The 27075-nt window shown below is 37.4% G+C and overlaps 4 protein-coding genes across 9 annotated transcripts; 2 read left to right on the top strand and 2 right to left on the bottom strand.

Moving 5' to 3' along the window:
- Position 1: 1 nt before the first annotated feature.
- Positions 2-1368, bottom strand: LOC132707348 (folliculin). Its single transcript, XM_060679165.1, has 4 exons — positions 1094-1368; positions 896-1036; positions 518-844; positions 2-467 (listed from the first exon to the last, which is right to left on the bottom strand). Exons 1-4 carry the CDS (start codon positions 1355-1357, stop codon positions 51-53), a joined length of 1149 nt encoding a protein of 382 aa, XP_060535148.1. The 5' UTR covers positions 1358-1368; the 3' UTR covers positions 2-50.
- Positions 1369-1619: 251 nt separating this feature from the next.
- On the top strand, positions 1620-4043 carry LOC132707346 (solute carrier family 35 member C2). Of its 4 annotated transcripts, none has more exons than XM_060679162.1 (4): positions 1620-1820; positions 1873-2589; positions 3021-3190; positions 3435-4043. In XM_060679162.1, exons 1-4 carry the CDS (start codon positions 1620-1622, stop codon positions 3439-3441), a joined length of 1095 nt encoding a protein of 364 aa, XP_060535145.1. In that variant the 3' UTR covers positions 3442-4043. The 4 variants fall into 4 exon arrangements, with proteins under 4 accessions (XP_060535145.1, XP_060535144.1, XP_060535143.1 ...); XM_060679161.1 differs by having other exon boundaries at positions 3021-3301; XM_060679160.1 differs by having other exon boundaries at positions 3021-4043.
- Positions 4044-4906: 863 nt separating this feature from the next.
- LOC132707344 (protein Jumonji) lies at positions 4907-24398 on the bottom strand. Its single transcript, XM_060679157.1, has 9 exons — positions 24100-24398; positions 23906-24003; positions 23433-23853; positions 18623-21620; positions 16720-17339; positions 12310-12753; positions 8681-9144; positions 5393-5825; positions 4907-5335 (listed from the first exon to the last, which is right to left on the bottom strand). Exons 2-9 carry the CDS (start codon positions 23977-23979, stop codon positions 5117-5119), a joined length of 5673 nt encoding a protein of 1890 aa, XP_060535140.1. The 5' UTR covers positions 23980-24003; positions 24100-24398; the 3' UTR covers positions 4907-5116.
- On the top strand, positions 17231-26971 carry LOC132707349 (dehydrogenase/reductase SDR family member 7). Of its 3 annotated transcripts, none has more exons than XM_060679169.1 (7): positions 17231-17358; positions 25309-25458; positions 25514-25866; positions 25937-26056; positions 26137-26303; positions 26389-26452; positions 26853-26971. In XM_060679169.1, the coding sequence occupies exons 1-7, from the start codon at positions 17355-17357 to the stop codon at positions 26883-26885; spliced, it is 891 nt and encodes a 296-aa protein (XP_060535152.1). In that variant the 5' UTR covers positions 17231-17354; the 3' UTR covers positions 26886-26971. The 3 variants fall into 3 exon arrangements, with proteins under 3 accessions (XP_060535152.1, XP_060535149.1, XP_060535151.1); XM_060679166.1 differs by lacking the exon at positions 17231-17358 and adding an exon at positions 24731-25251; XM_060679168.1 differs by lacking the exons at positions 17231-17358; positions 26853-26971 and adding exons at positions 24737-25251; positions 26647-26774.
- The last annotated feature ends 104 nt before the right edge of the window (positions 26972-27075 follow it).

The raw sequence follows: 27075 nt of genomic DNA, 5'->3' as shown, positions 1-27075 counted from the left end.
GAAAAATAAACATTTTATATTTTACACAAAATACAATTATTAATTAAGAATTAACTTTTGCAATATGCAATCCAATATGACAACAGAGGCATATCACACTTCTGAACTCCCAGAGCCTTCAACAATTCAGAGCTATTACTTGGAGCTTGGCATATAACTGACGCAATGTTATGCCATTTCAACAAAAGACTTGTAATATAAGAATTGAGAGCCAAATCTGGGAGATTTGTATCTCTCAAGGCACTTTCTACAGACCTAAGTAATGTTGGCAGTTTTTGTGGCAAACAGCCACTCCAGACCACGGAATATGAGCCATCATTGTTTTTTTCCAACTTGCATACATCTCCAGTCTTTGGTAAAGTAAATTTTTTAGGTAAGAGCTGTTGGAAGGTAGGTGTTATTTCTTGATCATTTGTTTCTACTTTTATACCAGTGAGGAAACAGTAGCAAACCTTGTGGAACACATCCTAAAACCTATGTAATAATATTTTGTAATGAAAATTGTGTTCAAAGAGACCTGACTCATATTTCTAATGATTTCCCTCAATCTTAAAGCATTACATTCTACTGGGAACTCAGGCACATTTAAGGGCTTTTCAACAACAGTTTCTGCACTTAATAGCCAAGTAAACCACAGGTGCATATGAGCAAATACTGCTGGTTCTCCAGTAAGCTGTGATAAAGACCTTGTTACACTAGTAGGAGAACCTTGGGCTTGCCTCACTGCTCTCTGAGATTTATGCATTTGCTCAATGTTATTAACTTTCTCAGATTTCTTTTGTAAATCCTCAGAAATTTGCTTTACATGTTTGGTTATAAATGGCCAAGAGTTCAACAAGTGTATCTAAAATCATTAGGTACGGCTACTTAACTCTGATCCTTCTTTGTATATTACCCTGTCTCTCATGAGCAATAAAATACAATACTTCCTCAGAAATCCCCTTGCCAACGAATCATGTACAGAAAAAATATGGCTTATTACATGCCCCCTCTCATTATCTCCAAAATACAAGGTACCGCCATCTTTACTTGTCTCCTACAATATTTCTTTTTTACCATAAAAAAAACATCTTAAAATTTGAATTGGACTTACTTCACAACTAAGACTTCTAACAACAGCCTGCTTCAACAGAAATGCAAGATCTTGCTGCAAAGGTGTCCGAGTCGTCACATAACATGTATTTTCACCCTTGCTCACCATGGCTTGTTCCAAATCCAAAGACTGACAAGCTTCACATACCGGAACTGTAAGGCTGTGGGGGAATTGCTTAGGCTCCTCTTTGCATCTTTGAGTGCAAAGTATTACACACGGCCCGTGAGATTCGCAAAAATGACCTAATGCTAAAATTCCGTCCATTTTTAAATATGAATTATTACCTTCCTAACCCCCAATATTGTCTTCTTCTTTTGTGGCTTTCTGTTACCAAATTTCATAAAAAAGAAGATGCTAGTAGTGACACTTTTTTTATTTACATCTAAATTTTGATTACACGTCAACAAAAAGATTAAAGGCGGTGAATTTTTGATGTTTTCCGGAAAAGTAATATGAAGAGTGACGATCAGTGATGTTAGAGCGTGAAACAATAAAATGCTTTCGGACATAGTTATTTATTTCTAAAATGTTTAAAAAAGGTGTAAAGTATACAGCTGTAGATAAATCGGATCTCCCTCATGAGGTAGAAACGGTTGAATTCGAGCCGATGAGGCGAAAAATTTGTAGCCCTGCGTGCTTATGGTCATCACTATTTACCGGGGTCCTGATAGGCACTTATTATATACCATCCGTGGGTCTAACATTTTATCAGAGATGGTTGTTGCAGGTATTTAACGATCTGCATCTGGACGGGCAAATGTAACATGTCTTTGTTTTAGCGGTTCCCCTTTCCTTTGCTAACAGTCCTAGTCCATATGTTTGTGAAATATTTACTGGCAAGTATGATAAGATTTATCCTAATAAAAAGGCAAAACAAACAAAGAACTGTAATTGGCTGGAAGGAGTATGTCACAGCTGTGGCCCCCACGGGGCTGTTTAGTGGGATAGACATTGGTTTCTCCAATTGGGGTCTTGAACTGATTACAGTTTCTTTGTATACAATGACCAAATCAACTACCATAGTGTTTATATTGTTTTTCTCAATATTGTTCAAACTGGAGAAGAAATCTTGGAGCCTTGTGGGAATAGTATTCATGATAACCACTGGACTGATTCTTTTTACTTATAAATCAACCCAATTCAGTGTATTTGGGTTCACCCTGTTATTGTTTGCCTCAATATCAAGTGGGTTAAGGTGGACTTGTGTGCAGTTGCTGCTACAAAAGTCTAAAATGGGTATGAATAACCCGGTTGACATGATTTATCACATGCAACCTTGGATGATAGCATCAGTACTGCCTTTTGCCATTTGGAATGAGGGTTTTGATGTTGTCAGGAGTTGCCAGGTTTTTGGGTTCACGAATTCATCGGAATTCGCAATTCTTGCACTAAAAGTATTACTTGGAGCACTGATCGCGTTTTTTATGGAGCTTAGTGAAGTTATGTTGGTCACCTACACTTCCAGCTTAACCCTTGCAATTGCCGGAATATTCAAGGTAAGACATTCAAGTAACTTTACTACAAGGTCAGGTTTACTAATGTTAAAAATAGATATTTTCTTAGAAATTGATTTAGTTTCTGAGCATTCTATTTCAAAAAACTATTTTAATATTCGTGTTCTGCGGTTTTTCTTTTACTGTTTGTTAAAGAAGAGGAATCTTACTTATTAACAAAACTTCAAAGCTTTTTAAAAGCAGTTTCCCTTAAATAATGATAAGCTCAGTTTTGGCCATTCAACCTATCGAAAAAATTACATCTATTCATTAATTTATTAACACTGACATATTCCTTAGTTAATGCTGCCATACGGTCTAAGAAGCCCAATTGGGATGTTCATGCTATTATATTTTCATTTCATTCTCCAATGCGACTATTTTGTACATAATGGCTGTTTGGCATCGGCGAATAGAGTTAATTTTTTTTGTAGGAAGTTTTCATATTAGGCCTAGCAGTAGAGGTAAACGGCGATGTAATGTCTCCGATCAATATCGTAGGTCTGCTCGTGTGCTTATGCGGCATCTCGTTTCACGTGGTCCACAAATTGAAGACAGCCCCAAACAAGAATCCCGTTCGAGGATACAACGCCGCTCACGAAAAGTACGAATTAAGTGATTATTTAATGGAAGACGATTTGACTTGCGATTTGAGTAGCGACGACGACAAAAGTGACACTCAGGTGTTGTTTGATATTTTAAACAGGGAAAAGAGGTATAGCTCTTAGCCAACTTTCGAAACCTTCATTTTCAATGTGATAGTACCCACTTTTTGCATTTGATTTTGAATTTTTGCCTACAAGTGCCCACCGAGCAGTATTGTTTTTTATGTTTTTTTCCATTCGCAGGATATAGCGCGTTGAATTGTTTGTTCTGAAACCAACGGGTAAGTGATTTTTTTTAATTTGTATTGAATTGCTAAGATTTTACGTTGGATAATAAAACGCCCGAATTGTTTTTACCCTCAACACATCACTATTTAGGGGAAATCCTTGTCTGTTCTTACGGATAAATGTATTTTTTAACTTTTTTTGAAAATTGTCTAAACATGTATATATCATATCGTAGTTTTTTCACAGAGTTTTGTCTTATTTACAAAAACTGTTTTTATGTACCGCGAATCTGCTGATCTAAATCAATTTTATCAAGTCTTAACCCAAGAACTGTAAACAAACAAGTGCTTGGCAGGCAGATTTCTATTGTAAAGCTATTGTAAACTAATACGGAATCTTCGATTGGGCCGTGTTACGTCATCAACGTTCGTCGGGAGTTGCCGAACACAGCGCTGTTTACCTTTGTTGGACGTAACCCCAATTGCTTTGCGCACAAATTTCTAGTCTTTTGTCGTTTGATGTAAAAACGGCACATAATTAATATAAGCCTAGTACATTTTGTATTATTTGCGTATTATTTGCGAATCGGATTTGTGAATATGATAAGGAAATTCATAAAAAATCGATGTTGACGCGTTTAATTTAAAAATACCCTTTCGACAATATCGTATAATAAACAAACTTCTACTATTATAATAAATAGGTAAATATCAGATATGTTACAATGAATGAACTCTGCCGGAACGTTTGAACTACTTTGATATGATGTAAGCTATAGAATCTAAAAAAAAACGTCGTTCGATATGTTTACAGATCCGTTTGTGTTGCCGTTATAGGTACCGCGCACAATTTCCGGCCAGTTTCAGCAATTTGAAGATTAATGTAAAAAATGGCGTCTGTCAAAATTCGCAATTTCATGCCACGGCGAAATTGTGCGTATATATATGTCGGCGTCAATTAATGAAATTTCTTGATTTAGTCAAATGCCGTTTTCAGCCGCTCATTGTAATTGTTGTTAACATGTATGCGTTCAGATTTGCTTTACAAAAAGTAAAATGATTATTACTCCAATCAAAATATGCAAAAACCCCAAACTATAGCAGCCTACTTCAAATTCGTTCACTGTTGTCACGTTCAAAACGGTTTTATAATAATTCATTTGCTTGGGACAGGAGTGATTTTATTGTTTTTTTAAAATGTAGATGTTAATTATAAAACTGGTATTATGTTTTGGTGGAATGTAAGGGGTACAAACAACGAAGGAGTAATGTCTTTTATCACCCTCTCAGATTGTTCCTAGATCACGAAAAACATGTTTCAAGGAATAGTGGATTTCACTAATTGACTCCGACATATATAATTTTATACTTGTAGAGCATTCCCTTAAAAAAGAAAGAATCGCATGTAATGTAACAACTTTTACATATATTTTTTATCGACTCTCGGTCTAGTTTGGCCGCGGGGAAGGGTCGAATAAAACCAAAACACCCAATCACCATCGGACTTTTTATTTACACAAACTAAACAACAAATTTTTTACAATTACCAACCGCGTTAATAATCCGAAAGCAAAATTTACACTCGGTGAACGGCTTTTGACGGACGAACGGCACTCCCAAAAAGCCGACCGTCAGAAGCCTCCCACACAAACCAATCACAGCTAAAGCTTGATACATCTGGCGTAGGTCAAATGTTCTTTATTTTGTCAGCAAAGTCGGCATACCCGCGTACTTATTCGGCACCTTCTTCTGCAGCTTCGCATCGATCGCGGCATTGATTCTCTCGACCACGCCCTCCAGTTCGCGCTCTTCGTACGCGTACCTCAATCTAAACGACTCTGCCAGTTTTGCGTCCTTCTCCAGCAGCTCGGCAGCGTGCTCGAGGCAGTAAGCCAAGTCGTTTTGCACGTCCATCATCTGAAATATACCCCTAGTCGTGATCCATCCACAAATTAATCGCACTTAGGCTCTTACCATGGACACAAACAGGTTCATCCTGCACACGTCGCACTCAAACTCGTTCTCGTCGGTGCTCGGGTGCGGTTTCTTCTTCTTTTTGCAACCGGACTCGGGCGCTGCCATTTTTTCCTCTTCCACGTTGCCGAAACCGCGAATTCTTGCGCGCTCGACCTTCTCCCGCTCGCGCAGCTCCTCGATGTGGGGCAAGATGAGCTTCAACACTTCAGTGCTTGACTTGGTGTCCGACGCGATGCTCAGCAGAAGCTTGGCGAGCGAGAACATCGACGGCTCGCAGCTACTTTTCAAGTCGTCGAACAAGCTTTGAGCGGTTTTGAGCCAGTAGAGCGGCGCGAAGTAGACGCTTTCCGAGACGACGTAACCGGTGCTGATGCTTGACGTGAACACTTTAGGAAACACCACCACGAACTGACCCGGTTCTTGAACCGCCCTGAGATAAACAAACGAATGACGTCACGAGGATAATATAATACAAGTCGGTATTTTTTAATAATAATCTTTATAGTCTAACAGATTAACATCCATTTAGAAGAAAATTTCATATTGAGAACTATAACTATATTAAGTAGTCAACTATATACACTCCAGCAAAGTAATAGTGAAATATACAATCCCCATTATAATATTTCATATTTACGTTTAATTAATGTGGTAAACTGTGAGCGACTAAGACAAAAAACGTCACTATCATTACAGAAGTCATTACATAGTTTCATCAACTGATAGAGAACACCTTTAATCAAAAAATCGGTTCTTGGTGTTACTAGGTGAAATACAGGTGATGCCCTTATAGTCTTTGAGGGAACATGGAAGTTCAGCTAGCTCAGCAACTTAGGGCAATTCACTAATGAATTGCAAAGTTTATATAAAAACTGAAATGAAAGGTACCTCCTGTGATTCAATAGCGAGGAAACCTTAAACATTAGTATGTGGCAATCCCCTAGCCGGGTAGAAACCATTTATATGAAAGTGAAGAAGTTTCAGATATTTTCTTTGTAAGGTTTTCAATTTGGGTGATGTACTTACCAAATAATGGTTGCCACATAACTATAGCATAACAGTTTTAAAGTATGTTCCCTTGCAAAATCTCTAGAGTTTCAGACTATGAATCCCGGTATTTTAAGCGCACTTCCACAGACTTTACCGACATGATTCGTGAAGGAGAGAGTTTTGTGTGAAACATTACAGCCAGGTCTTTGAAATTGTCACATTTTCTTAATAATACGTGATCCAGATGGTAATTAAAAGGTATTTTGTTTGAAAATGTCATTGCGAAATATTTATCTGTATTCAGGGGTAGGTAATAGAAGCACATGAAGAACCAATAATCTAATAATTAATATTAGCTACTATATCATTAATGAAAAGCAAGAATATCAACGGCGCTAAATTGCTACCCTGGGGAACGCCGGTACTAGCAATGAACCTAAGCCATGAGTGACCGCGGAGCTTCACATACTGTATTCTGTTATGAAGTTATGACTATCAATGCCACAAGGTCATCACAAAATCCAAGCATCCTCGGTTTAGAGCAGTACAGTGCGGTCCACCCGGTCAAAGGCTTTTGAAAATTCTGTGTATAGCACATCCACCCGCCTCCTGGCGTCCAAAGCCTTAGCAGTGAATTCTGTAAAGCAAGCCAAATTACTGATGGTGCTTCGATCTTTAAAGAAATCATTTTGTTTGCGGGTTACCAAGTATTTCATTTGGATGAAAATACTATCATGCAGCGAAATCTCGAAAGAACTCGCAAAAGGCGATTTTATCGATACAGGTCTGTATCGATCTCGCACAACGAAAAAAATGAACTGTATCAGGACCACAAGATACTTTGTTAACTCGTGCTAATGGTCTTAAAATAATGTCATCAGTTAAGTTATTAATGATAATATATGCATTCGAAAATCCATTCAACTGAGGGATCTGTTGAGGAGTATTTTATACCCCACAAAAAACTTAGCAAAAGCATTAACAATCTCTTCAGGGCTTACGTAGTATTATTATTACGTATTTCAGCGATTAGATCTAATAAACGACAAGAAATAAGTCGGATCCTCTATGACTGCATTTTCTGCTTTAAAGATGTAGTTTCTATATGCGACATCAACAATTCTTTTAATGTCCGCACGTACTGTTTTATATTTTATATTATAACTAACCAAATTAGGAGTCATACTAATATTGAACGCAGGATTGTGGTATGGATCTTCCGCAACTAGTGACATGGAATTGCCTAAACAAAAAATTTTGTTTTGAGAATGTTTGATAACTGATTATAGGTTGAAAATGTCAATATCACTACAACGGTCATTGAAAAGATACATAGCATTGTATAAGGGGGTTTTTATAAGGAAATTTGTAGATGGGGTAGGCAGGTGGAAAATCGGCGAACTGCGGACAGATCTTTGAGGAACATGGCATTAAAAACTCCGAGCAGTCAATCCTGGACAGAACAATTTTGCAGAGCAAGATAACCGCTAGATAGTTTCTTCGCCATTTTAAAAACGGGAGTTCAAATCTTTTCAAAAGTAATGACTGTTCAGTACTCCACGCCGGAAACACTCCGTCAGTTTTAAATGCCAGGAATTTAAGGAACCTTCTGTTTATACCCTCCAATTGGTCTATATATTTAGCGTGAATGGGGAGCCAGATTGTCGCACAGTACTCAAGCTTGGATCTGACAGCTAAAAAACAATGCTTTGAGAGCCTGAATGTTCCGAAACTCTTTAGCGTTAGGAAATATATAGCCCATCGATGTTGTTGCATCTTTGCAATTGGTTTCAATATGAGAGGCAAAGGCCAGATTAGTGTCGTCTTCTTGGCCACCTATTTCATTCCATTCTGTTTATGTGGCCATACCACATCAGTTGTCTGCGCTATATTTAAAATATCCTGTTTCTCTAATTGTTTCGTTTCGAATATATTCAAATCGGGATAATCTGGATGCTTGTATCAAAAAATTCATTTCTACAGCTTTGAGCCGTTCTTTCGTTCTATATGTTATTTGCCAATTTTCTCAGCTATATGTGTGGTGATGGGTTCAATAATAGCTTTGTAAATGTTGTTTTTTTTTACCACAAAATGGAGTTCAGTTGTCGAATCGCTCTACGACCTTGTGTAATTCTATTGTTAAAATCTTTTTCAGTGTATCCGTCTTCAGTAACATAGCTTCCTAGGTACTTATACTGCTGACGATAGTAATAAAAAACATTCAAGATCTAACACAAAAAAGCAAATTTTTAAATTTCCGCCACAACTTGGCAACTATGCAATGACGAAGCATACCTGCACAACGATACGTTATTCTCCATGAGAAGGTTGGGCGGCACCATCACTGTGTCGGACGGCAACCACAGCTCCTTGTTCTGGCAATAGTTGGGCACGAGGCGTTTGAGCGCGGCGTGGAACTGGTCGCAGGACGAATTCGGCACCCCGTACCATATTTTGTTGCCGCCAGTGTGCAAGTATTCGATCCACGGCAGTCCGTGCGGATCCCGGTACCAGCAGCACGCGCTAAACACCATGCCGACGTGCAGGGTTGGCACCGTCACGCCCATCACCGGACCCAACGACCGCAGAACCGAATTGCCGTTGTTCGTCAAGACTTTGAGGTTCCACGCGTGACGCGCGAACGGGCTGTTTTTCGACACGGCAAATCCATAGCCCCAACTGCCGCAATCTATCGACGCCGAATGGACGCAGATGTGGTTCTGTTTTTGGATCACGTACTTCCAAAACTCTTGCTCCACCTGAAACGGTTGATTTTCGCTTACCGTTCAACCGCGTTTGAATATTTAGTATTCAAAAGCTACTGAATACTCTACCAATACAGATCTACATATAAAGCGAAGTGTGTCGCATTTGAGATGAGGGCAACAATACATTTTGGCTATTTAAGTAAATACAGATTTGAGATTTTGCACAGTGATACAGGTTGATGGTTCACATTGTTTAAGAGACTCAATTGAAATTAGGATCAATTTTTGATATTTTACTTCGCATTAGAGAAAGTTACTGGAAGAAGTTTGGCACAATTATACAAGTTGATGTTAGTCTTGTTCCGAATATTATTCTAACCCCACATATTAAATTTCATGACAAAATTATTATAAGTTTTTTTTTCTTTTCAAAAAAATAGTGTGCCATGGAATGTAATAATTTGACACTTAATATCTATCAGATTAAACTTTCAGTTAATTACATTGAGTTCTATTTATTGTTCACCGAATGCAAATGTGCAACCCGGATCCTAATAATATAATATGATATTAATAATAATAATGATATACTAGCTAGAAATCCATCCAGATTTATCACCTCAGCTGAATGTTAGTTAAGGATAAAATCAGACGATGTTCCATACGTCACAAAATCAAGAACTATAAACCAAAGTTCTTACATACATTAAAAGAAGGCGATGAGAAGAATAAAAGATTATATTATTGTTATTGAGCCCGAGGTAATGTTTTGAAAACCGATGAGGGTATATTCATCACCATTGGAGTTGTATCATCTCAAAATTGTAGACAATTTATCACCAAAACTGGGTTATAAATTGTAAAGATCAACATTCCCAGACAGTCAATGTCTGGTGTGGGATATTGGGACACCAAATAATAGGCATTACATCTCAGAACTTAGACGAGTATCCAGACAAAATCTTAAACGAATTACAAAGAGGAATTCGAGCGAGACGACATTTCATGAATTGATATTTGTGCTATCGAAATGATTGTTTTAATTTAATTTAATCCGTTACCTACTAAAAATTATTGTATTCTTAAAGTAAAATGTTTATTCTTTTGTGTTAGTGTTATTTATTTCACTGAAGAATTTAAATTACACTATTAAATTTACCATATTGCAGACATTTTTCTTTCCATAGCACAGTAACACAACCTGTATGATTGTGCAAAACTTCAAATCCGTATTTATTTAGTTAGCCAAAATATAGGGGCGTCTTCATCTTAAATGCGACCTGCAAGGCAAGTCACTAAAAAAAAAAGGCAGACAAATAATTGGGCCTGCCTATGGACAACACTACACCCAAGTGTTGCTTTTTTACACAATTAAGGACTCAAAACCCAACGAGAGGAGACTGGAAAAATTGGCCACCAATACGGACAAAAATAATTTGATACACAGAGTAAACATTTCTATGGCAACAGCAACAGTGTACCGCATTAGAACACTACGCAAGACGAAAACGATTTATAATAAAAGCTATGCAATCCGACAAAATAACATCCAAGTTAGTTTTTGATTGTTGCCATAACAAACGAAATAACAAGGCAGAATAAAGTGAAGTGAAAACGCCGACGGAGCAGCTCGCGAAGACTTGTCAAGCCGCACGATTGGATCAAAACCCTTTTGTGGGGTGGCTAAACCAATTGCCAAAAAATGAATGAAAACATAATGCGCGGCTAAATAGCATCTAATCCTAAACCGAGTGGAAAAAAACACTGAATGCAAAGCTGTGGCTATGGGGTCGCAATAGACCCTTTAACCGCGTTTTTGAGAGTTATGGGGCTGTGTTGATTATTTATGTCCCATGAATCTTGTTACTTCGGAGTTCATTTATTACATTTGGATGTAGGGGGAGGAGGGAGTGGGTCTACAGTGTGATTTAAACTGTTTGCTCGGAGAATTTTGGTGGAGCAATGCGATTGTCTGTATGATTGAGATTACATTTCGGTTTTTAGCTCATACAAATATGGTGACGGAACCAAATTAAATATTAAAATAGGTGTTTTATTGGTCGATTCGTTTTCAAGTTAATTTTGCAGGTTTTCCCTCCATATACATACGTAAGCTCTGCATATTCGTTATTTATTTATCAATGGGCCAACCGTCCAATATAAAATAAGATTCACATAAACAAAATAGTAAAAAACAAAATAAAATAAAATTAAACAGAATGAAATCGATACAGACTCGACTCTGGTATGAAAAACGTTGGTTTTGTAAAACATTAATATTGATATAGGAGTCGACACGACACTAAGAACACATATAACAGTAGCGAGGCATCAACACATTGTTAAACAATACTATTCAGACGTCAGACAACGGAACAATTTCACTGACAATCTTTTAGTTCTTTTTTAAACATTTTTGCACTCTGGAAGCAGTCAAGTTGGTCCGAAAAGCGATTTTCTAGTGCGACTGGGCTGATTTTGTAAGAAAAGAACTCTGCCCAAAATGCTAGATACCGCAGGAACCTATGCTGCACTCTTTTTATACGTGGGCGTTATATAATCCAGGTATGGACGCACCAGGGAGAACAGTAATTCGAGAGACGGAATAATCTGGAAGTCCACTGTACAACGTTTAATAAAGCCCAAAATCTGAAGTGATTTAGACACAATAGATGAAACATGGTGTGTGGAAGTCAATTTAATATCGAGCAATACTCCAAGATCCCTTATTACGGAGGTCTGCAATAACAGAGACCCTTTTATGTTATAAGTATGGGGTTTCTGCTTTGGTTGAAGTTCAATAATTGGCATTTATTAATATTTAGTTCCATTCCATTAAAATCACACCATACCGATAGGTGATCTAAATCGGATTGTAGTTTTATATGGTCGTCAGCATTTTGGATTCTCATATAGAATTTTAGGTCGTCAGCAAATAATAGGAAAAATGCATGATCAAAACATAAGCGATACGATTCACATAGATATTGAACGGTAGGGGTCCCAGGTGTGATTCTTACGGAACACCAGAGGGCACTTTAATTTGGGTGGATTGGAAGGTCTGGACGCCACAATCTGCACTCTTTTAGTAAGGTAAGATGTTAACCATTTCAAAAGTTTTCCCTAAATTTTTAACACCGTGAGGAAAAACAAAAATGCCAAACTGTCTGCTCCCGTTCCAAAATAAACGTCTAAATGGTGGATCGACTTGCTTACCTCTTGTGCGTTGGGTTCGGTATTCTTAAAGTGCATCGACATCGTATTACGGGCCACCCTGTAGAAAGCGTTCAAGGCCATGTTGCGGCCCTTAACTATGCACTCTTCGATCTCGTCGTCCGACTCGTACTCGTCGTCCGGCGCTTCTGGCCCCTCTCCCACCGTTTCCTCTGCCTTGAGTAGTCCCTTGGACTCGCGCTTCGCCCACTCAGTCTCCACCTCGTCGAAGAGCTTCTCCCGTTCCGCAGGCGACAACGTGTCGTAAGGCAAAAGGTACTTGCAATAAATATCGTCCAGTTTGGTCACGCGGTCCTGCGCCGATTTCGGTATCTTCATGCATTCTGACACCTTCGGCCACCTCTTCTTCTCGATCACTTCCTTCAAGCCCCCGAGACTCTGCACGGTCTGGTAGAGACGCGGCAGGTCCACCTCCATACCTCCAATCTGAAATTCGACCGTGATGACATTAAACTGAAACCAGAGACAACAGTTGAGGAATAACGGCCTTGCGGAAGGTAAATTTATTTCTTTTCAAATACAACAATAGAAATCAGAAACTATCACTACCCTAGCATTTGTTCAGCCTGGTACAATTGATGTTGTACTTTTTGAATGCCTTTGAGTTGCTGATGGTCTAACAAAGGACAGAGATAAGTTTTGATCGCTCACGCTATGAATGTTATATTTGATTGGTAAATTATTTCTGTAATAGTTATCATGAATCTTATTATAACAATAGTGTACAACTCTTTTTTATTTACATTCCTGAACAAATGCCCTACCATTACGTACTACCGCAAGAGGTTTCACTTGCCATACTTCCAATTTTCACTCTTTGGCTTCTATTTTGCAAGTATGAAGCATATAAGTTGTTACAATACTCCTCTAATATTCAATTTGTGAAGCCTCTCCTGCCATATAAAAGGCAAATGAAACTTTGTCTTCTCAATATTCTATGGCTGAGGCAATATTTTATTTTTGTGGACTGCAATTTCCTCCTTTTCCATGCATCACCGTGCACAACTATTTCTGTGTCATCTGCAAAGCAAAACGTCTCCCCCTTACTACCAAAGACGGAAAAGAATATACGCGTTAAATAATAGAGGGCTACTGCCTCCCGTGCCACAGGACACAGTACCACAATATGATACTTCCAATTTTGACTTTGGTGAGTATGAAGCAACAAATTGGTATGATACTGCTCTAATAACCATTTTTTGAAGCCTTTCAAGCAATAGCGAAAGTTTTCTAGGGAGGCAAACGCAAGAAACTTCGTCTTTTCATTATTCAATGACAAGGCTATGGTCTAGCAAAAGATTATATTTTTAAGGCTGCAATTTAATTGCTTTTCATAGCAAGGAAAAAACGCCGCCCCCTCACTATCAAGGAATGTAAGAATATCATTTATATACGCTTTAAATAATTAGTGGCATCGTACGTTGTTATTCTTAATTTTGAATATCTATGTTCCATTTTGTACCCAATTTGTGAAGCCTCTCCAGCAACACACCATATACCATAGTACGGAAAGATTTTTTGGGTTTTAGAAAATCCTCCAAAAAATGATCTGAGCCTAAATTGGACTGAGGTGGCTTTTCCTCCATTTAACCCAAATTAAATTAGAACAAAAAATTTTCAGATTTCCACAATTATTTATTGATTTATGACAGCTGTTTCGGCAACACCGTGTCTTTATCAATTTAAAATATAACAATATTCCGACATCTATATATATAAACAGGTAGTCATAGATTTTTAATTACCGCTGTAAGGTTATAAATTTAAATTTAACAAGGGAGACGCATTTAAATTAATTAAATTAATAGATGCGAATATAATAATAATAATAATAACAATAATAATAATAAATAGCCTTTATTAAAGTAGCACAAAAAGAATATACTACAATAGAGTTGAACAGGTGGGGAGGTCTAGCAGCGCTACACCACCTAACCACCGATACAATGTAGTAAAATATTGAGAATTTAACAAGAAAAAAAAACTAACAAATATAAATTAGACCCTTAAGTCCACCCAAGATTCACAATTTGACAATTTTAGACAAATCAACGGGAGATAAAAAAAGAACAAAAAAATAGACATTGGAAAAAAGCAAGTGCAATATTCAAAAACGACTAAAAGAAAAACAATGAGCAAAAACAAATAAGCGGTTCAGCTTCTCCTTAATCTCACTCCTGCTCTTTTAATTATTTCTTTTTAAATGTAGAAATAGATGAACAAGTAATAATATTCAGTGGAAGTGAATTATAAGTTTTAATAGCGTTATATGTGAATGAGCTCTGAAACGCAGAGCCGTACTATGCTTGGGAACATAGAACAGGTTACGGAGACGAGTCGCCGTGTTTGTATATCACCCCTGACCAGTCCATAGAGATACCGGAGTTTTTCGTTATCGTTATTCGGTGGCTTTTACTTGATGAAAATCCATTTATCAAAATAAATAAGAACTAAAAGTTCAGATTTTCAAGTAGACACATTTGATAAAGACACGGTGTTGTCGAAAAAATTGTCATGTAAAAATATATAATTTCGTGAAAATTTGAACTTTTAGTTCTTATTTATTTTGAAAAAGCAGCTTACTATCAAGGAAGACTCCTAAGTTTTTACATTTGTCGACAAATTCCAGCGGAGTACCATTCAAAGAAAGTTTCAGATCATTATACTGCATAATTTCCTCTTTTTTATTACCAAAACGAACAACCTGGGTCTTGGAATCATTTAGTTTCAGACCATGGGCTTTGGCGATTCTAGAAATCACTTCAATATCCTCATTTATGCCATTATACGTCAAAGCTACATCTTTGACCAAGAATGATAAGTATATTTGCATATCATCTGCATAGTGATAAAGAATAGTATTTATTTAGGTGCCTAGAGAAGTCAGGGGTGTAAATAGAGAACAACAAAGGTCCCAAAATGCTGCCCTGCGGAACTCCCCTTAGAATTGGTAGAAAGTCAGACACCGCTAATTCCATCGTAACCCTCTGCCGGCGACCTCCCAAGTAACTTTTCATAAAAGCAATAGCAGTGTCGGTTAAATCGAAGAACTTTAACATTAAAATAAGAAGACTTCGATTTAGGGTAACGAAGGCTTTGCTATAATCCAACAAAATTTCTTGACACATCCTGAGCCCTAAAAAGGTCATCAGTGATATTAAGCAGTGTTGTGCTGCGCCCGGGCCTAAACTCAGATTGGGAGGCAGGCAAAATATTCGAATCAGCAACATAATTATTAAGTTAACCCTCTCCAATATTTTAGACAATACACAGAGTAAGCCCTAGGGCGAAAATGTGAGATTTCATATGGTGCATTTTGTTAATCTCCATAGCATCAAACAAATTTAGTTTTTTGCTTTTTTTGCTTTTAAAAAATGTCCTGTGGGGTTTTCAGTTTTAAAAGCAATCTTAAGACGAAATTTAGATAGACATTTAGAAATTTTCTTGCTATTTGCTATGTATTTTATTGTTTTATAAATTTTGGGTGTAGTGTTTAATATGGGATAGATAGAGTTCAGAGCTTATTTATCAAAGAGGGGTTGTAACCATTATTAAAAGCTATTTGTTTTACAATATTTAATTCTTCTTCAAAATTTGTGGTATATTAAGTAGACTGTGGATAAAAGCATAAAAGGCAGCCATTTTGTGTGCGTAAGGGTGATATGAGTTGTGTCCGTCTGTGAGGATTTATGATGAGTGGAAAATTCTAATTTGTTCTGTAGTTTAGTTATAGTTAAGTTTAGAAAGTTTATGGTAAGTTTTATACGATATCTAAGTATCTATACCACCAGAGAAATCCTTTACTCAGAGGATGTTTATCTATTACATTTGCTAAATTGTCCATGAAAATTTCTGCAAGTAGTGGACTAAGTGGGTTTCGCACAATTAATCCTTTTTTAGCAATATAAAATTGACCATTAAATTCAAAATAATTTTGGTCTAAACAAACTATTAAACTATCTAGCAAGTCTTGTTTTATGAGTGAGAATTATATTTATTACGTCAATTGGTGGAAAGCTTGGAAATAAATTTTGGACGTCAAATGAAACTAGAATTGCCTTAGAAGGAATTTTAAAGTCTTTAACCTTGTTAATTAGTTCAAAGGAATTTCTGATAACTTATCTAGATTTAAAGGCAATATGATATGATGTTTGAGTAATTTAAATTAAAATTGAAACCTTTTTTCAGAAATTTGGACTCTCTCAGAAAATGTAGTATTAGTCAAATTCATAAATATATTGTATATCTGATTGTATTGATAAAGGCACGGTGTTGCCAAAACAGCTGTCATAAATAATTAAATAATAAAAATAATAACTTAATTGAACCTGAGCCTAAGTTTAATACATTATTCAACTAATTTAAATTTAAATAGTGACAATTTCAACTTACCCATGGAGGATGTTTCAGCGTGATGTTCTGGGTGGCCAGATACTTCCTGATCGCCATGAACTCTTTGAAATTCGGCCCCCACCTGTGCAACATCTTGTGTATGTACTGGTTGTAGGCGGTGAAGCGCATCTCGTCGCTCACTTTGCACTCGGGCTTGAAACTCGTCGGCGGGACGATCTTGCAAATGCCGAATTGCTCCGCTTTGTGCCTGATTCGTTCGATGTACTCCAACGGGTCCTGGAACTCCTGATCGGTGGGATGAAACACGGGAGCCTCGACCAGCATGCCCGGCTCCGAACCCCTGGGAAAATCCGAAACGTAAACGGGGGTCGCGACGTCCGGCGGCATCTTTTTGGATTTTTGGGCGGCTTTCTTGTACAGCTTCGCGCTGCTGCTGCTACTCGCGCTCGGCGAGCTCGGAATTTTGTATTTATCGTCGAACGGCTCTGGGAATTTGTCGATCGCGAGTTTCGGAGGCCTCTTGCTTTGAAAGCTAGGCGGTAGGGGTACCGAGTCGCCTTTAAGAGGTTTGGGTATCTTCGAAGACGGATTCTGCGGCACGTTGAAGAATCTAAACTCGTCGTGGGACTCGTTTTGGGATTTCGGCTTGCGGAACTGGCCTGGAATCGGTCGAAATGAGTAAGTAGGTCAAATGTACCGGTAGATAATTGCGGGTACGTATTTCGTTCGGTCCGGAAACGTGTGAAATAAATATGCTTTTAGGGATACACTAAAATAGAGTTTTTTTTGTGAATCATATTAATATTAATAACAAACTTTTGCAATATATCAATTGTGTGTGCGAAATTAACGAAGTCAAATTATAATGTATGAATCAAAACTTTTCCATCAAGAATCGGCATAAATCATAAGGATTAAAATGCCTTTTTAGCTAAAAATTAAAGGCTCATCAACCTAATAAGTTGAGAAACTCGTAGCTCAGCTCAGATCAAGTCAGAAAAAACTTCATACGGTTTCTTATTAAAGTCAGAAAAGTTGGGTGTGTGTGAGGAAATGCCGACAGATAGTTTATATTGTTTCTATGGTTAGAGTGGTAAAGAATATTCCTCAGAGGTCTATTCTCGGCCCTTTTACATTATGTACATAAATGAATTATTAATGTAACTAGTGAATATATTGTATACAGATAAAGGTTTTTGAGGCTGTTGATTTTTACTTGTTCAGTTACGAGTTTCTTTTAAATTTGCCTAAAACACAATGCCTTGTGTTTGGTAAATATAATGGTAGGTAAATAATGCGATGTGGGTAATTGCTAAGAAGGTGAACAGCAGTGTTGCACTGCTGTTTTGGAAGGATATCGACCTTTGCGATAAGCTATTGACCTGTTTTGTGTGTTTAGAAACAGACATACAAACAACAAAAAATCGAAATAAATAAGAACTAAAAGTTCAGATTTTCACGAAATTATATATTTTTACATGACAATTGTTTGGACAACACTGTGTCTTTATCAAATGATCATCTAATAATCATTTGATTTGATGTGATAAAGACACGGTGTTGTCGAAACAATTGTCATATCATAATATATAATTTCGTGAAAATCTGAACTTTTAGTTCTTATTTATTTTGATAAATGAATTTTCATCAAGTAAAAGCCACCTCAGTTCAATTTTTAGGTATAAACCAAACCTTATATATCGTATCGTACAAAATGCAAAAGTAGTTCAAATGTACCACCAAAGGTGCGCTGATATTTATTTCTATTGTAAAACGCTATGAGATTTTTTACTTTTGTTGCCTTTATGTATGTTTGACCAGTGTTGCCGGCATTGTCGTACTAAAGCATTAATTATTATGTAGAGAGTCGAGCCTGATATATTTTCGGACAAATAAAAGTCTGCTTCAAGATAAAAGTAGTAAGACATCCGAACTAACACACCTGGCTTTGGCGTTTCGTCGTATTTGGAGGACTCGTCTTCGGACCTGGACGTCGCGGTACTGGACGGCCGTCTCGAGGGTCTCCTAAAAGGAGTGCTGATTATGTCCTCGGCGTCCTCGCCAAAAGCGTAGACGCTGCATTCGTTTTCGGGCGAAAACGCGTTCAGATTCGGGCCGCTATCCTTTTTATCCTTTTTAAAAATTAGTTTGCGATCCGCCACAGACGATTTTATGTCCGATTTTGGCTCGGACTTTGTTTGGACGATTTCCGATTCGGGAATACTTTCCTTGTTTTTCGTTTCTTCGTACATTGACGTATCGGGAACAGCCTCGAGATCCATGGGAATCGTTTCCCCGAATTTAAGCATGGCGTCGTTCTCTTTCGCGATGCCGCTACCGGCGAGCGCCGAATCCTTGAGCCACTGCTCGATCTGCTCGTTGGACATGTTCACTTTTGCTTTCCGGCCCGTATCTTTAGCCAAAAGGTCCAAGGAGGGGACCACCGCGTCGACGAACGTTTTCGGCTTTTTGATTTCTTCTTTTACGGTGCTGAAGCCGTGGAAATAGGGTTCGTCTTCGTCTTCGGAAGAAGACAACATCGGGAGATAGTTTTGAGGTCGCTTGGCGCACTCTCGTTTGGGTTTTACCTCTTTAATTTCTGTCATAGTCTTGGCTTCCCCCTGCTTCTGACCGACGATACAAGATTTGACGCTTTTGGTGGTCAATTTGGACAGCGGTTCCTCGTCCGAATCGCTGAACTCCACGCTGGATTTCTTTGAAGACTTCGTTTTGGACAATTTCTTATTCTTTTGCTTCACTTGAAGGCTCTTGAGGTTAATATCTGAGGTCGTGGACTCGTCGGAGCTGGATTCCTTCAGTTTCGACACCTGCGGTTCAACTTTTGGAGGGTCGGGTGACGTATGTGGTGTTTTCTCTGGTGCTTTCGTTTTGCTCCTCGTCAATTTCTTCTTCCTCGGCACTTTAATATCTATGTGGAAAGACGCATCCGAGTCTTCCGATTTCGCAACTACGGCACGTGTCGGTCTCCTCAAAGGAGACGATTTAACCGACTCTTCTTGACTCGCCGCTATCCTCCTGATTTTCTCCTGCAACACTTCATCGTCCGAGTCTGAATCCGAATTCTCAATTGCTGCTTTCTTGTTGCCGGACAAGGGTTGTGCCTTTTTCTCTTCGACATTTTTTTCCGCCGCATTCTCACATTTTTCTGTTTTATTCTCACATTTCTTCAATTCAATTTCAATGTCTTGCGGTTTGTCAATTTTTTCTTTTCCCAATTCCTTTTTAATCCTGTCTTTGTCGTTTCTCATTTTTTCAGCATTTTTGGGTTCTTCTATATCTGGATCTTTAGTCTTGGCTTGTGCCTTCTTAAGCTCGTTTTCCCTCTGCTCCGTCTTCTTGACGTTCGGCAGTTCGGGAAAGCTGTCGATCGAGACATTATCGTCGTCGATCTTGCCCTCGTTTACCAATTTGTGGCTCAAAATTTCCATATAAATGGCGGCGGCCTCTTTGGTTTTCCTCGTAGGTCGGCAATTCTTCTGGGAGTTTGCTTCGTGATCTTCAATTTTATTTAGTTTGGATTTCAACTCTTTATTACTTTCATCTTGCTTGAGTGCTTTGGAAAGTGTTTGGAGTTTTTCATCTTCCTTGATGTCTTCCTTGTTTTCTAGTTTAATGTTCTCTTTAATAACCACGTCCTCGTGCGGCTTTTTGGATTTCACCTCTTTGGCCTTCTTTGGCGCTTTTTCGATTTTCAACTCTTTCGAATCAACTTCTTTGGTTTTCTTTTCGGTTTCCGCTTTCGTCTGCCTGGGTTGCAAAATTTTTTCATTCTTTTTCTTCATCTTTTTCTCTTCTTCTTTCCTCACCTCCTTTTTAAGCCTTATTTCTGGCGAACTTTTCGCCCGCGTCGATTTAAGCTTGCTTTCTTCCTTGTTTTTCTTCGTTTCTTGCATTCTCTTTTCTGGGTTTGGCGCGTTTCTCGTAAAATGGTGCTTTGCTTCGCTGACACTTTTGTCTTCGCTTTTCTTCGTTATCACCTTCCTTGACGTTTCCACCACCTTGTTTATTTCTTTTTTAATTTTTTGATCCTTGCCTATTTCCGAAGTCGTTTCGCTAATCTTTTTAATGTCGATGTTTTTCTTGATCTCCACATCTTCCGTTTTCGTGTTTACGAATTTTTTTATATTAACGTTTTTTCTTATTTCCTTTTTTATAACATTTTCCGATTGTTTTGATTCAGGTTTTGTCGTCGTTTTGCTAGCCGCTTCAGACTTGTTGGATGATTTTTTTACAACGTCCGGCCTTTTCATCTGGAACTTTTGCACGAGTATTTCGCTCTCTTTGAGTTCCCTCGATCCCCTTTTTATGCTGAGCCTTTGTTTGGCCCTCCTTTGCGATATAACGGTTTTTTTGAGGGTCGTTGACCGTAGTTTCGGTTTTACCACCGAATTGGTCGAGGATAGGAGAATCCGCTTTTTGATTTTCTGCCTAGAAAGATTGGGAGGCATTATGTTAAGGCTGCCAGACCTCGTCACCCTAGAGAGCAGTTCTTTCTTGTCATTTTTCTTCAATTGCTCCCTTATGCTTGTTTTACTTGATTTATCAGTTTCTTCGTTCTTGCATTTCTTTCTTTCGTCTGTTGTCGCGGCCCCAACGTTCTCTTGTCCCGATATAATGCGCCTGCGGCCCTTGAGGGGCAGCTCTTTCTGCACGAGACGTCCCCTAAAGCTCCTCAAGCACATTTTGGATTTGATCTTTGGTCTGAGTGCCGTTTTCAACGTTTGCGTGGTAACCTTAACGTGTTTGGTAGCAACGACCTTTGTCTTTTCCAATGTCACGTTTTTTTTCGTTACCGTTTCGGTTTTTTGAATCGTATTAGTTTTAACTAGCGTTTTATTTGTAGTTTTTTCGCTGAGCTTGCTTATGGTCAGAGCTCGAATTTTAGCCATTTTCTGCTCCTGATATTTCCTTCTGAGTGCCTGCGACAAACGCAAACGTATACATTATAAAATTTTAGAAAAAAAAATGATGGGTTTGCTGTGTAGATTTAATATTACATACTTCTTTGTATACAAAGTGTACGAGTGCATATCAAGGTTATATTTTTAAAATTTGAAGTCTCGAAAGACCGGTCCTTTTAGGCTGGTTTCAAAAATGTGTAACATGTTAATAGTTACATTTTTAATCAAGGAAAGAATTTTACTTAGTTGGCCATGCATAATGACGTCAAGCCAACTCCACGTCTTTTGTGGCATATTCTTAATATTATTATTCAAAATTAGATAAAAGAATAACGTTTTCATTTGACGAAAAATTCGAATTATTCTCGTTCTACATATAAATAATAAAAATGTAAACAGAATAAGAATAGAAAATTAATTAGAAAACATCAGCAAAAATAAATTAGCGGAAATCATGTGGCAACAGGTAAAAAACAAAATTTATTTTGGACAAAATGGTCATGTAGATGACATTAAAGAACTAAATATTAATTATTTACATCCTGACTGGTTAATTAAAGCCCCATATAAGTTTAAAAGGGGGAGTCGGCCCTGTCTTTTGGAAAGAACATTTTAAAAATTTGGAGCAATGTTCTCAATTAATAAATCAGTGTTTATATTATACATGTATATAATTTTAATGTAATGTATTCTCTAGTGAAATTTGCATTTTTATTTTTTTTATATACGACAATATTTGGAATGTTTTGTGACGTGGAAATTAAATCCACATTAAACACAATACTGGCGTTGGCGTAAATTCCTACATAACAAGGCCGTGAAGCCCTAAAGTATGAGTCAAAACATTTTAATTGCTTTACATTATTTTAATGTTTAAAATATAGTACGAACATGTAGAATACATAAAAATTGCCTCAAATCAATAAAAAGGTACTGCTTAGATATTTTTAAAATTTTATTTTATCTTTTGTCGAATAAAGAATATATTACTGTACCTATTTTTTATATCAAAATTCTTTTATTAAATTAAAATTAAATTTTATGAAGCGTTAAAATTTTTAAATGTGGCATATATTTTTTAATATAGTATTTTTTAACTTTAACTTTGAAATAAATATTATTAAAAAGCATTTAACTTGCTAGTCCATCTTGTAGTACTTCTAAAGGTCTCTACACTTATTGAAAACTGTTTTAGTAAGACACACCTTCATGTTTTCTCAGCAAAACATGCCCTTGTGGGAATGAAAAAATTGTCACTTTTGCTCTTGCCCTTACAGTTCGGAACAGAGTGTTTACCATAATTATATTAAAAAGAAGAGGTAGTAACACATGAAACACACATAATTATGAAATACACAACCCGTAGTTTAAATATTTAGGTATTACATAAATAATTATGTCAATTATCACCCTATAAATACAAATATTTTGATCTCTCACAATAATTCTAAACTAAACCATTCACACGTTTGCGCGTACACTTTTTCTTTGAGCTTGTCGCTTGTTCAGTATCAAATACCTCAAGCGAGACCCTCCTTTTCATGATGACTCACCAATTGTTTACAGTCTGTTCTTTGCCTTTTTGTAGAGGTCCTGTTGCGTGACACCATGAATGGGGAACTAATTTTCTCGTTAATTTATAAAATAACTCTAACATGTTATATATTTTTGAAATAAACGCATACAATGAAAAATTATACAGGGTTTCCAATTAAAAAAAAATATATAACTTTGATATATTATGCTACTTCACACCTAGTATAAAAATTAGTATTTAATATCAGATCTACACTGTTTATTTACTGCTTACTATTTAACCACAGGACTTACCTGCAACGCTAACGCGTGCCTTCTTTTTCTGTCCATCTGTCTGCTTATCACGATAGGGTCGGCCCTTTTTCTTACCCCGAAGGCTATAAATGGTTTTTCGGACGAGCTTCCCGCGCATTTTGTTATATCTATTGGCCCGTTCTTAGGAGACTCACCCTTAATCTCGTGCACTTGTCCGTCCGCGACTATCGACGCCGTGTTGAAAAAGTTGAGGTTGGGCGGTAGTATTGGGGTGCCGCGAAAACACAAAAAAGTTAAAAAATCTTCTGTGTTTGGTCTCTTCATAGGCAACAGCTCAACGGGCTCGGGCATGCTGGTGCGAGGCAGTAAATCGGCCGCCTCAATGTCGCGTATGGGAGTTATTACAGGGCTGTTTACATTGGACCCTTGGGCAAACTTTCGTTGCGCCTGCACCTTTGGCCTGCAAAACAACACGATGCAGTTTGTGACAAAACTTTGTTCGAGATAAATACCTTTTGGGTACCTCCTCGAGTATAGGGGACGGGCACGTTTCCCTACGTTTCCGCTTCATTTTGCTCAGTTTCATTTATAAATTTGGAGAACTATTGCACTGTTGGTAAAAATATTTATTGCGTCAATATAACCTTAACGTGGATACCGCATCTCAGCAAATGATGCGTAATAATAAATTAGAGCATTGATGTACCGGCAATTTGTTCGTGTTGCTTCGTGTAATAAATAACCACAAAACTTCATGGCATCAAAAATAACACAATAAAAATATAAACAAGCATAGAATAGTAATAAATACATCAAAGCATTAGTCTACTCATTCTTTGCAGGGCGTAAGGCAAATTGCCATGATCATTCGCGTATTCCAGGCTCTGTTATAAAGACACACATGCACATGAAAAAACAAAAGTTTACTAATACAAGTCACCAGTAGTGTTGTGTCAATCGTTCATTCTACTAGGACCGAATCAATCACTGACCGATTTCGAAAAGGAACGAATCATTTCAATCAATAGTTTATTTTGTTGCCAACACAAGCGGCAATAATCACTGAATCCGAACAGTCCCAACGACCCATTCAGATTCATTTCAATTTAAATCATTGTTGTCTATATGTTCTGTTTGCTGTTTTAGTTAGTACAATATTTGGCTGTGTTCTGCTTTTTATTGCATCATGATTTTATCAAAATATGTGCTACGTATATTTAAATTAGATACATTTGTGGAAAAACATATTTCATTCAATATTCAATTCAATGCATAATCAAATCTACCAATCGATGTCGCAACTCAATACTATAGAATAATTATAACATTTTTTTTTCGTCACCTGTGTCAGTCATACATTTAAATCTTAAACCATTCAAATCAAGCGTATTCCGCCAGGCGAATTTGATTTGTTTTGGTACGGTCGGTCGATCGTTCGTCCTGTATTCGTTCACTTCATACCGGTCAGGGCGGCAGTGAAAGCGAACTATCGAATCGTTACGAACAAGCGGGAATCGTTCGATCGTATGAAGTGATTGAATCAAAGTGACTGAATCAATCGCGATTGACACAACTCTAGTCACCAGTGATGTAACCCAAGTTCAATGACACACCTCTTATCCTAGAATAATTCAAACGGGTTTATTTACCAGATAATTTTAATGCGTTATCTGGTAAGGGTATTATCGCCTTCGCGTGTTTGGTGGCTGCGTAATTATTCGCGGCAAACTTTTGACAATGTTTTTTAGTATAGTAGGAATTGGTGTTTTTATTTACGGATGCTTTTACGGGCTATCCACTGCCCTTTTGGATTGCGACGTGCTCCTGGGATTTTGCGAAAAACTCGGAAAATCTCCACGTAAAAACGCAATTATTCCGGACCTTTGATATATGCCCTAAACAAAGTTTATTGCAGGCCGGCTAAAGGGTAAAGTGGCTTTCATAACAGGTGCCTCGAGCGGTATTGGTGAGCACACCGCGTACGCTCTCGCCAAATGCGGTGTGAAATTAATTCTGGCCGCCAGGCGCAATCACGAATTGCAACGGGTTAAAGTAAATTGCATCCGTATGTAAAAAAAATCAACCATTGCCTCTACCACAATAAAGTATGGATTTTTCAGATGTTTCGAAGGGTCTCCTCGAAGATAAAGATGTCCTGGTTATTCCCATGGACCTACTCGACTTCGCGTCGCATAAAATGCATTTCCAGCATGCTTTGCGACACTTTGGTACAGTTGACATACTCATAAACAATGCTGGTCGGTCCCAGCGCGCTATGTGGGATGAGATAGAGCTATCGGTTGACAGGCAAATGTTTGAACTGAATCTTTTCTCTGTGATAAATTTGTCTAGGATCGCTTTGGAATATTTTAATAAGAAAGGGGAGGGACACATAGCAGCCATTTCTAGCCTCGCGGGCATTATCGGAGTACCATTTTCAGCTAGCTATACCGGTAGTAAACATGCCCTTCATGTTAGTTTTTTTCATTTTATTAGATAGTTTTTGCGTGTTATGTGCTATTGAAAATTCGGTTGGCTTTTAGGGGTACTATAATGCCCTAAGGACTGAAAAATTGGGCAAAAATATTCATGTGACTTTGATTTGCCCGGGTCCAATCTATACAAACTTTTTATCTGAGGCTTTTACGGGCAAAGATGGAGAAGTAAGTAAAAATTTTACCAAGTCTATAATTTGACAAGTGCACAGAAAAATATGTCATACGCGGTTTTTTATCTGTGGTAGAAGTATGACCAACCTGCCAAGGCATCTGACAGGAGGATGACTGCAGAACGTTGCGGACAGTTAAATGCTGTCGCCATTGTTAATAAACTCAGTGAGACCTGGATTGGACTGTTTCCAGTTGTCCCTTTGACTTATATCGCCGTTTATTTTCCTTTGGTATTTAAATTGTAAGTAGCTAAAGTGTTTTTTAAGATTCTAAGTAGGTACTACCTTCGAAATTTAATAAATACTCCTACATTTTTTTTGTTGCAGAGGTTTAAAGGTTTTGGGACCAGGGTTCCTATTCAAACTTCGTGACAGTAAGGACTTGAAAGAGGTACAAATAACATGAGACATTAAGGTCCTTATAATTTGTATAGACTTAAGCCGTTTTTTTACTTTAATGCTTTTACATTTTTATACACATATTTTTGATAATTTTACACTTTTTGTATTTTTATTTGCTCTTATTATTCCACAACAATGCCATTATTTATATTAACGGGTATTTTTGAGTTTTAACTTTTTTAGATTAAAAAAAAGGACTAACAATGGAACGCTCGTGGTGGTGGTCTTTATTCAATTAGAACAGATTTCTGCATGCTCTTCCTTGCTGCTGCTACTAACCATAAAAATTTCATTTCTGTGTTTAATTTTATTGCAGAATAAATATTTGCACATAATAATTTTAGTTTCTTTATGTAGTAGTAACCTTTATACTTGCATCATTTTTGCAGATTCATTCAAACTCATTGAAATTCGGCTTGTGAGCGCATAACCCCATTGTCATCTTTATTTTATGATTATTATGTTACTCAATTGGTTAGGTTTTCTTTACTTTTTTATTCAATTTTGTAGTAGGATAAGTGTTGCTAGATGTGAATACACACACAATATATGTACCTACCACAGGCCCCTAAACATTCTTTGATCTGTGATTTTTCTATTATTTTTTGTAAA

The sequence above is a fragment of the Cylas formicarius genome, unplaced genomic scaffold (genome assembly GCF_029955315.1).
Source record: "Cylas formicarius isolate icCylForm1 unplaced genomic scaffold, icCylForm1.1 PGA_scaffold_9__14_contigs__length_23061073, whole genome shotgun sequence".
NCBI classification, from domain to species: Eukaryota; Metazoa; Arthropoda; class Insecta; order Coleoptera; family Brentidae; genus Cylas; species Cylas formicarius.
Note: the sequence above shows the minus strand (reverse complement) of the source record. Positions and strands in the feature narration are given on the sequence as shown.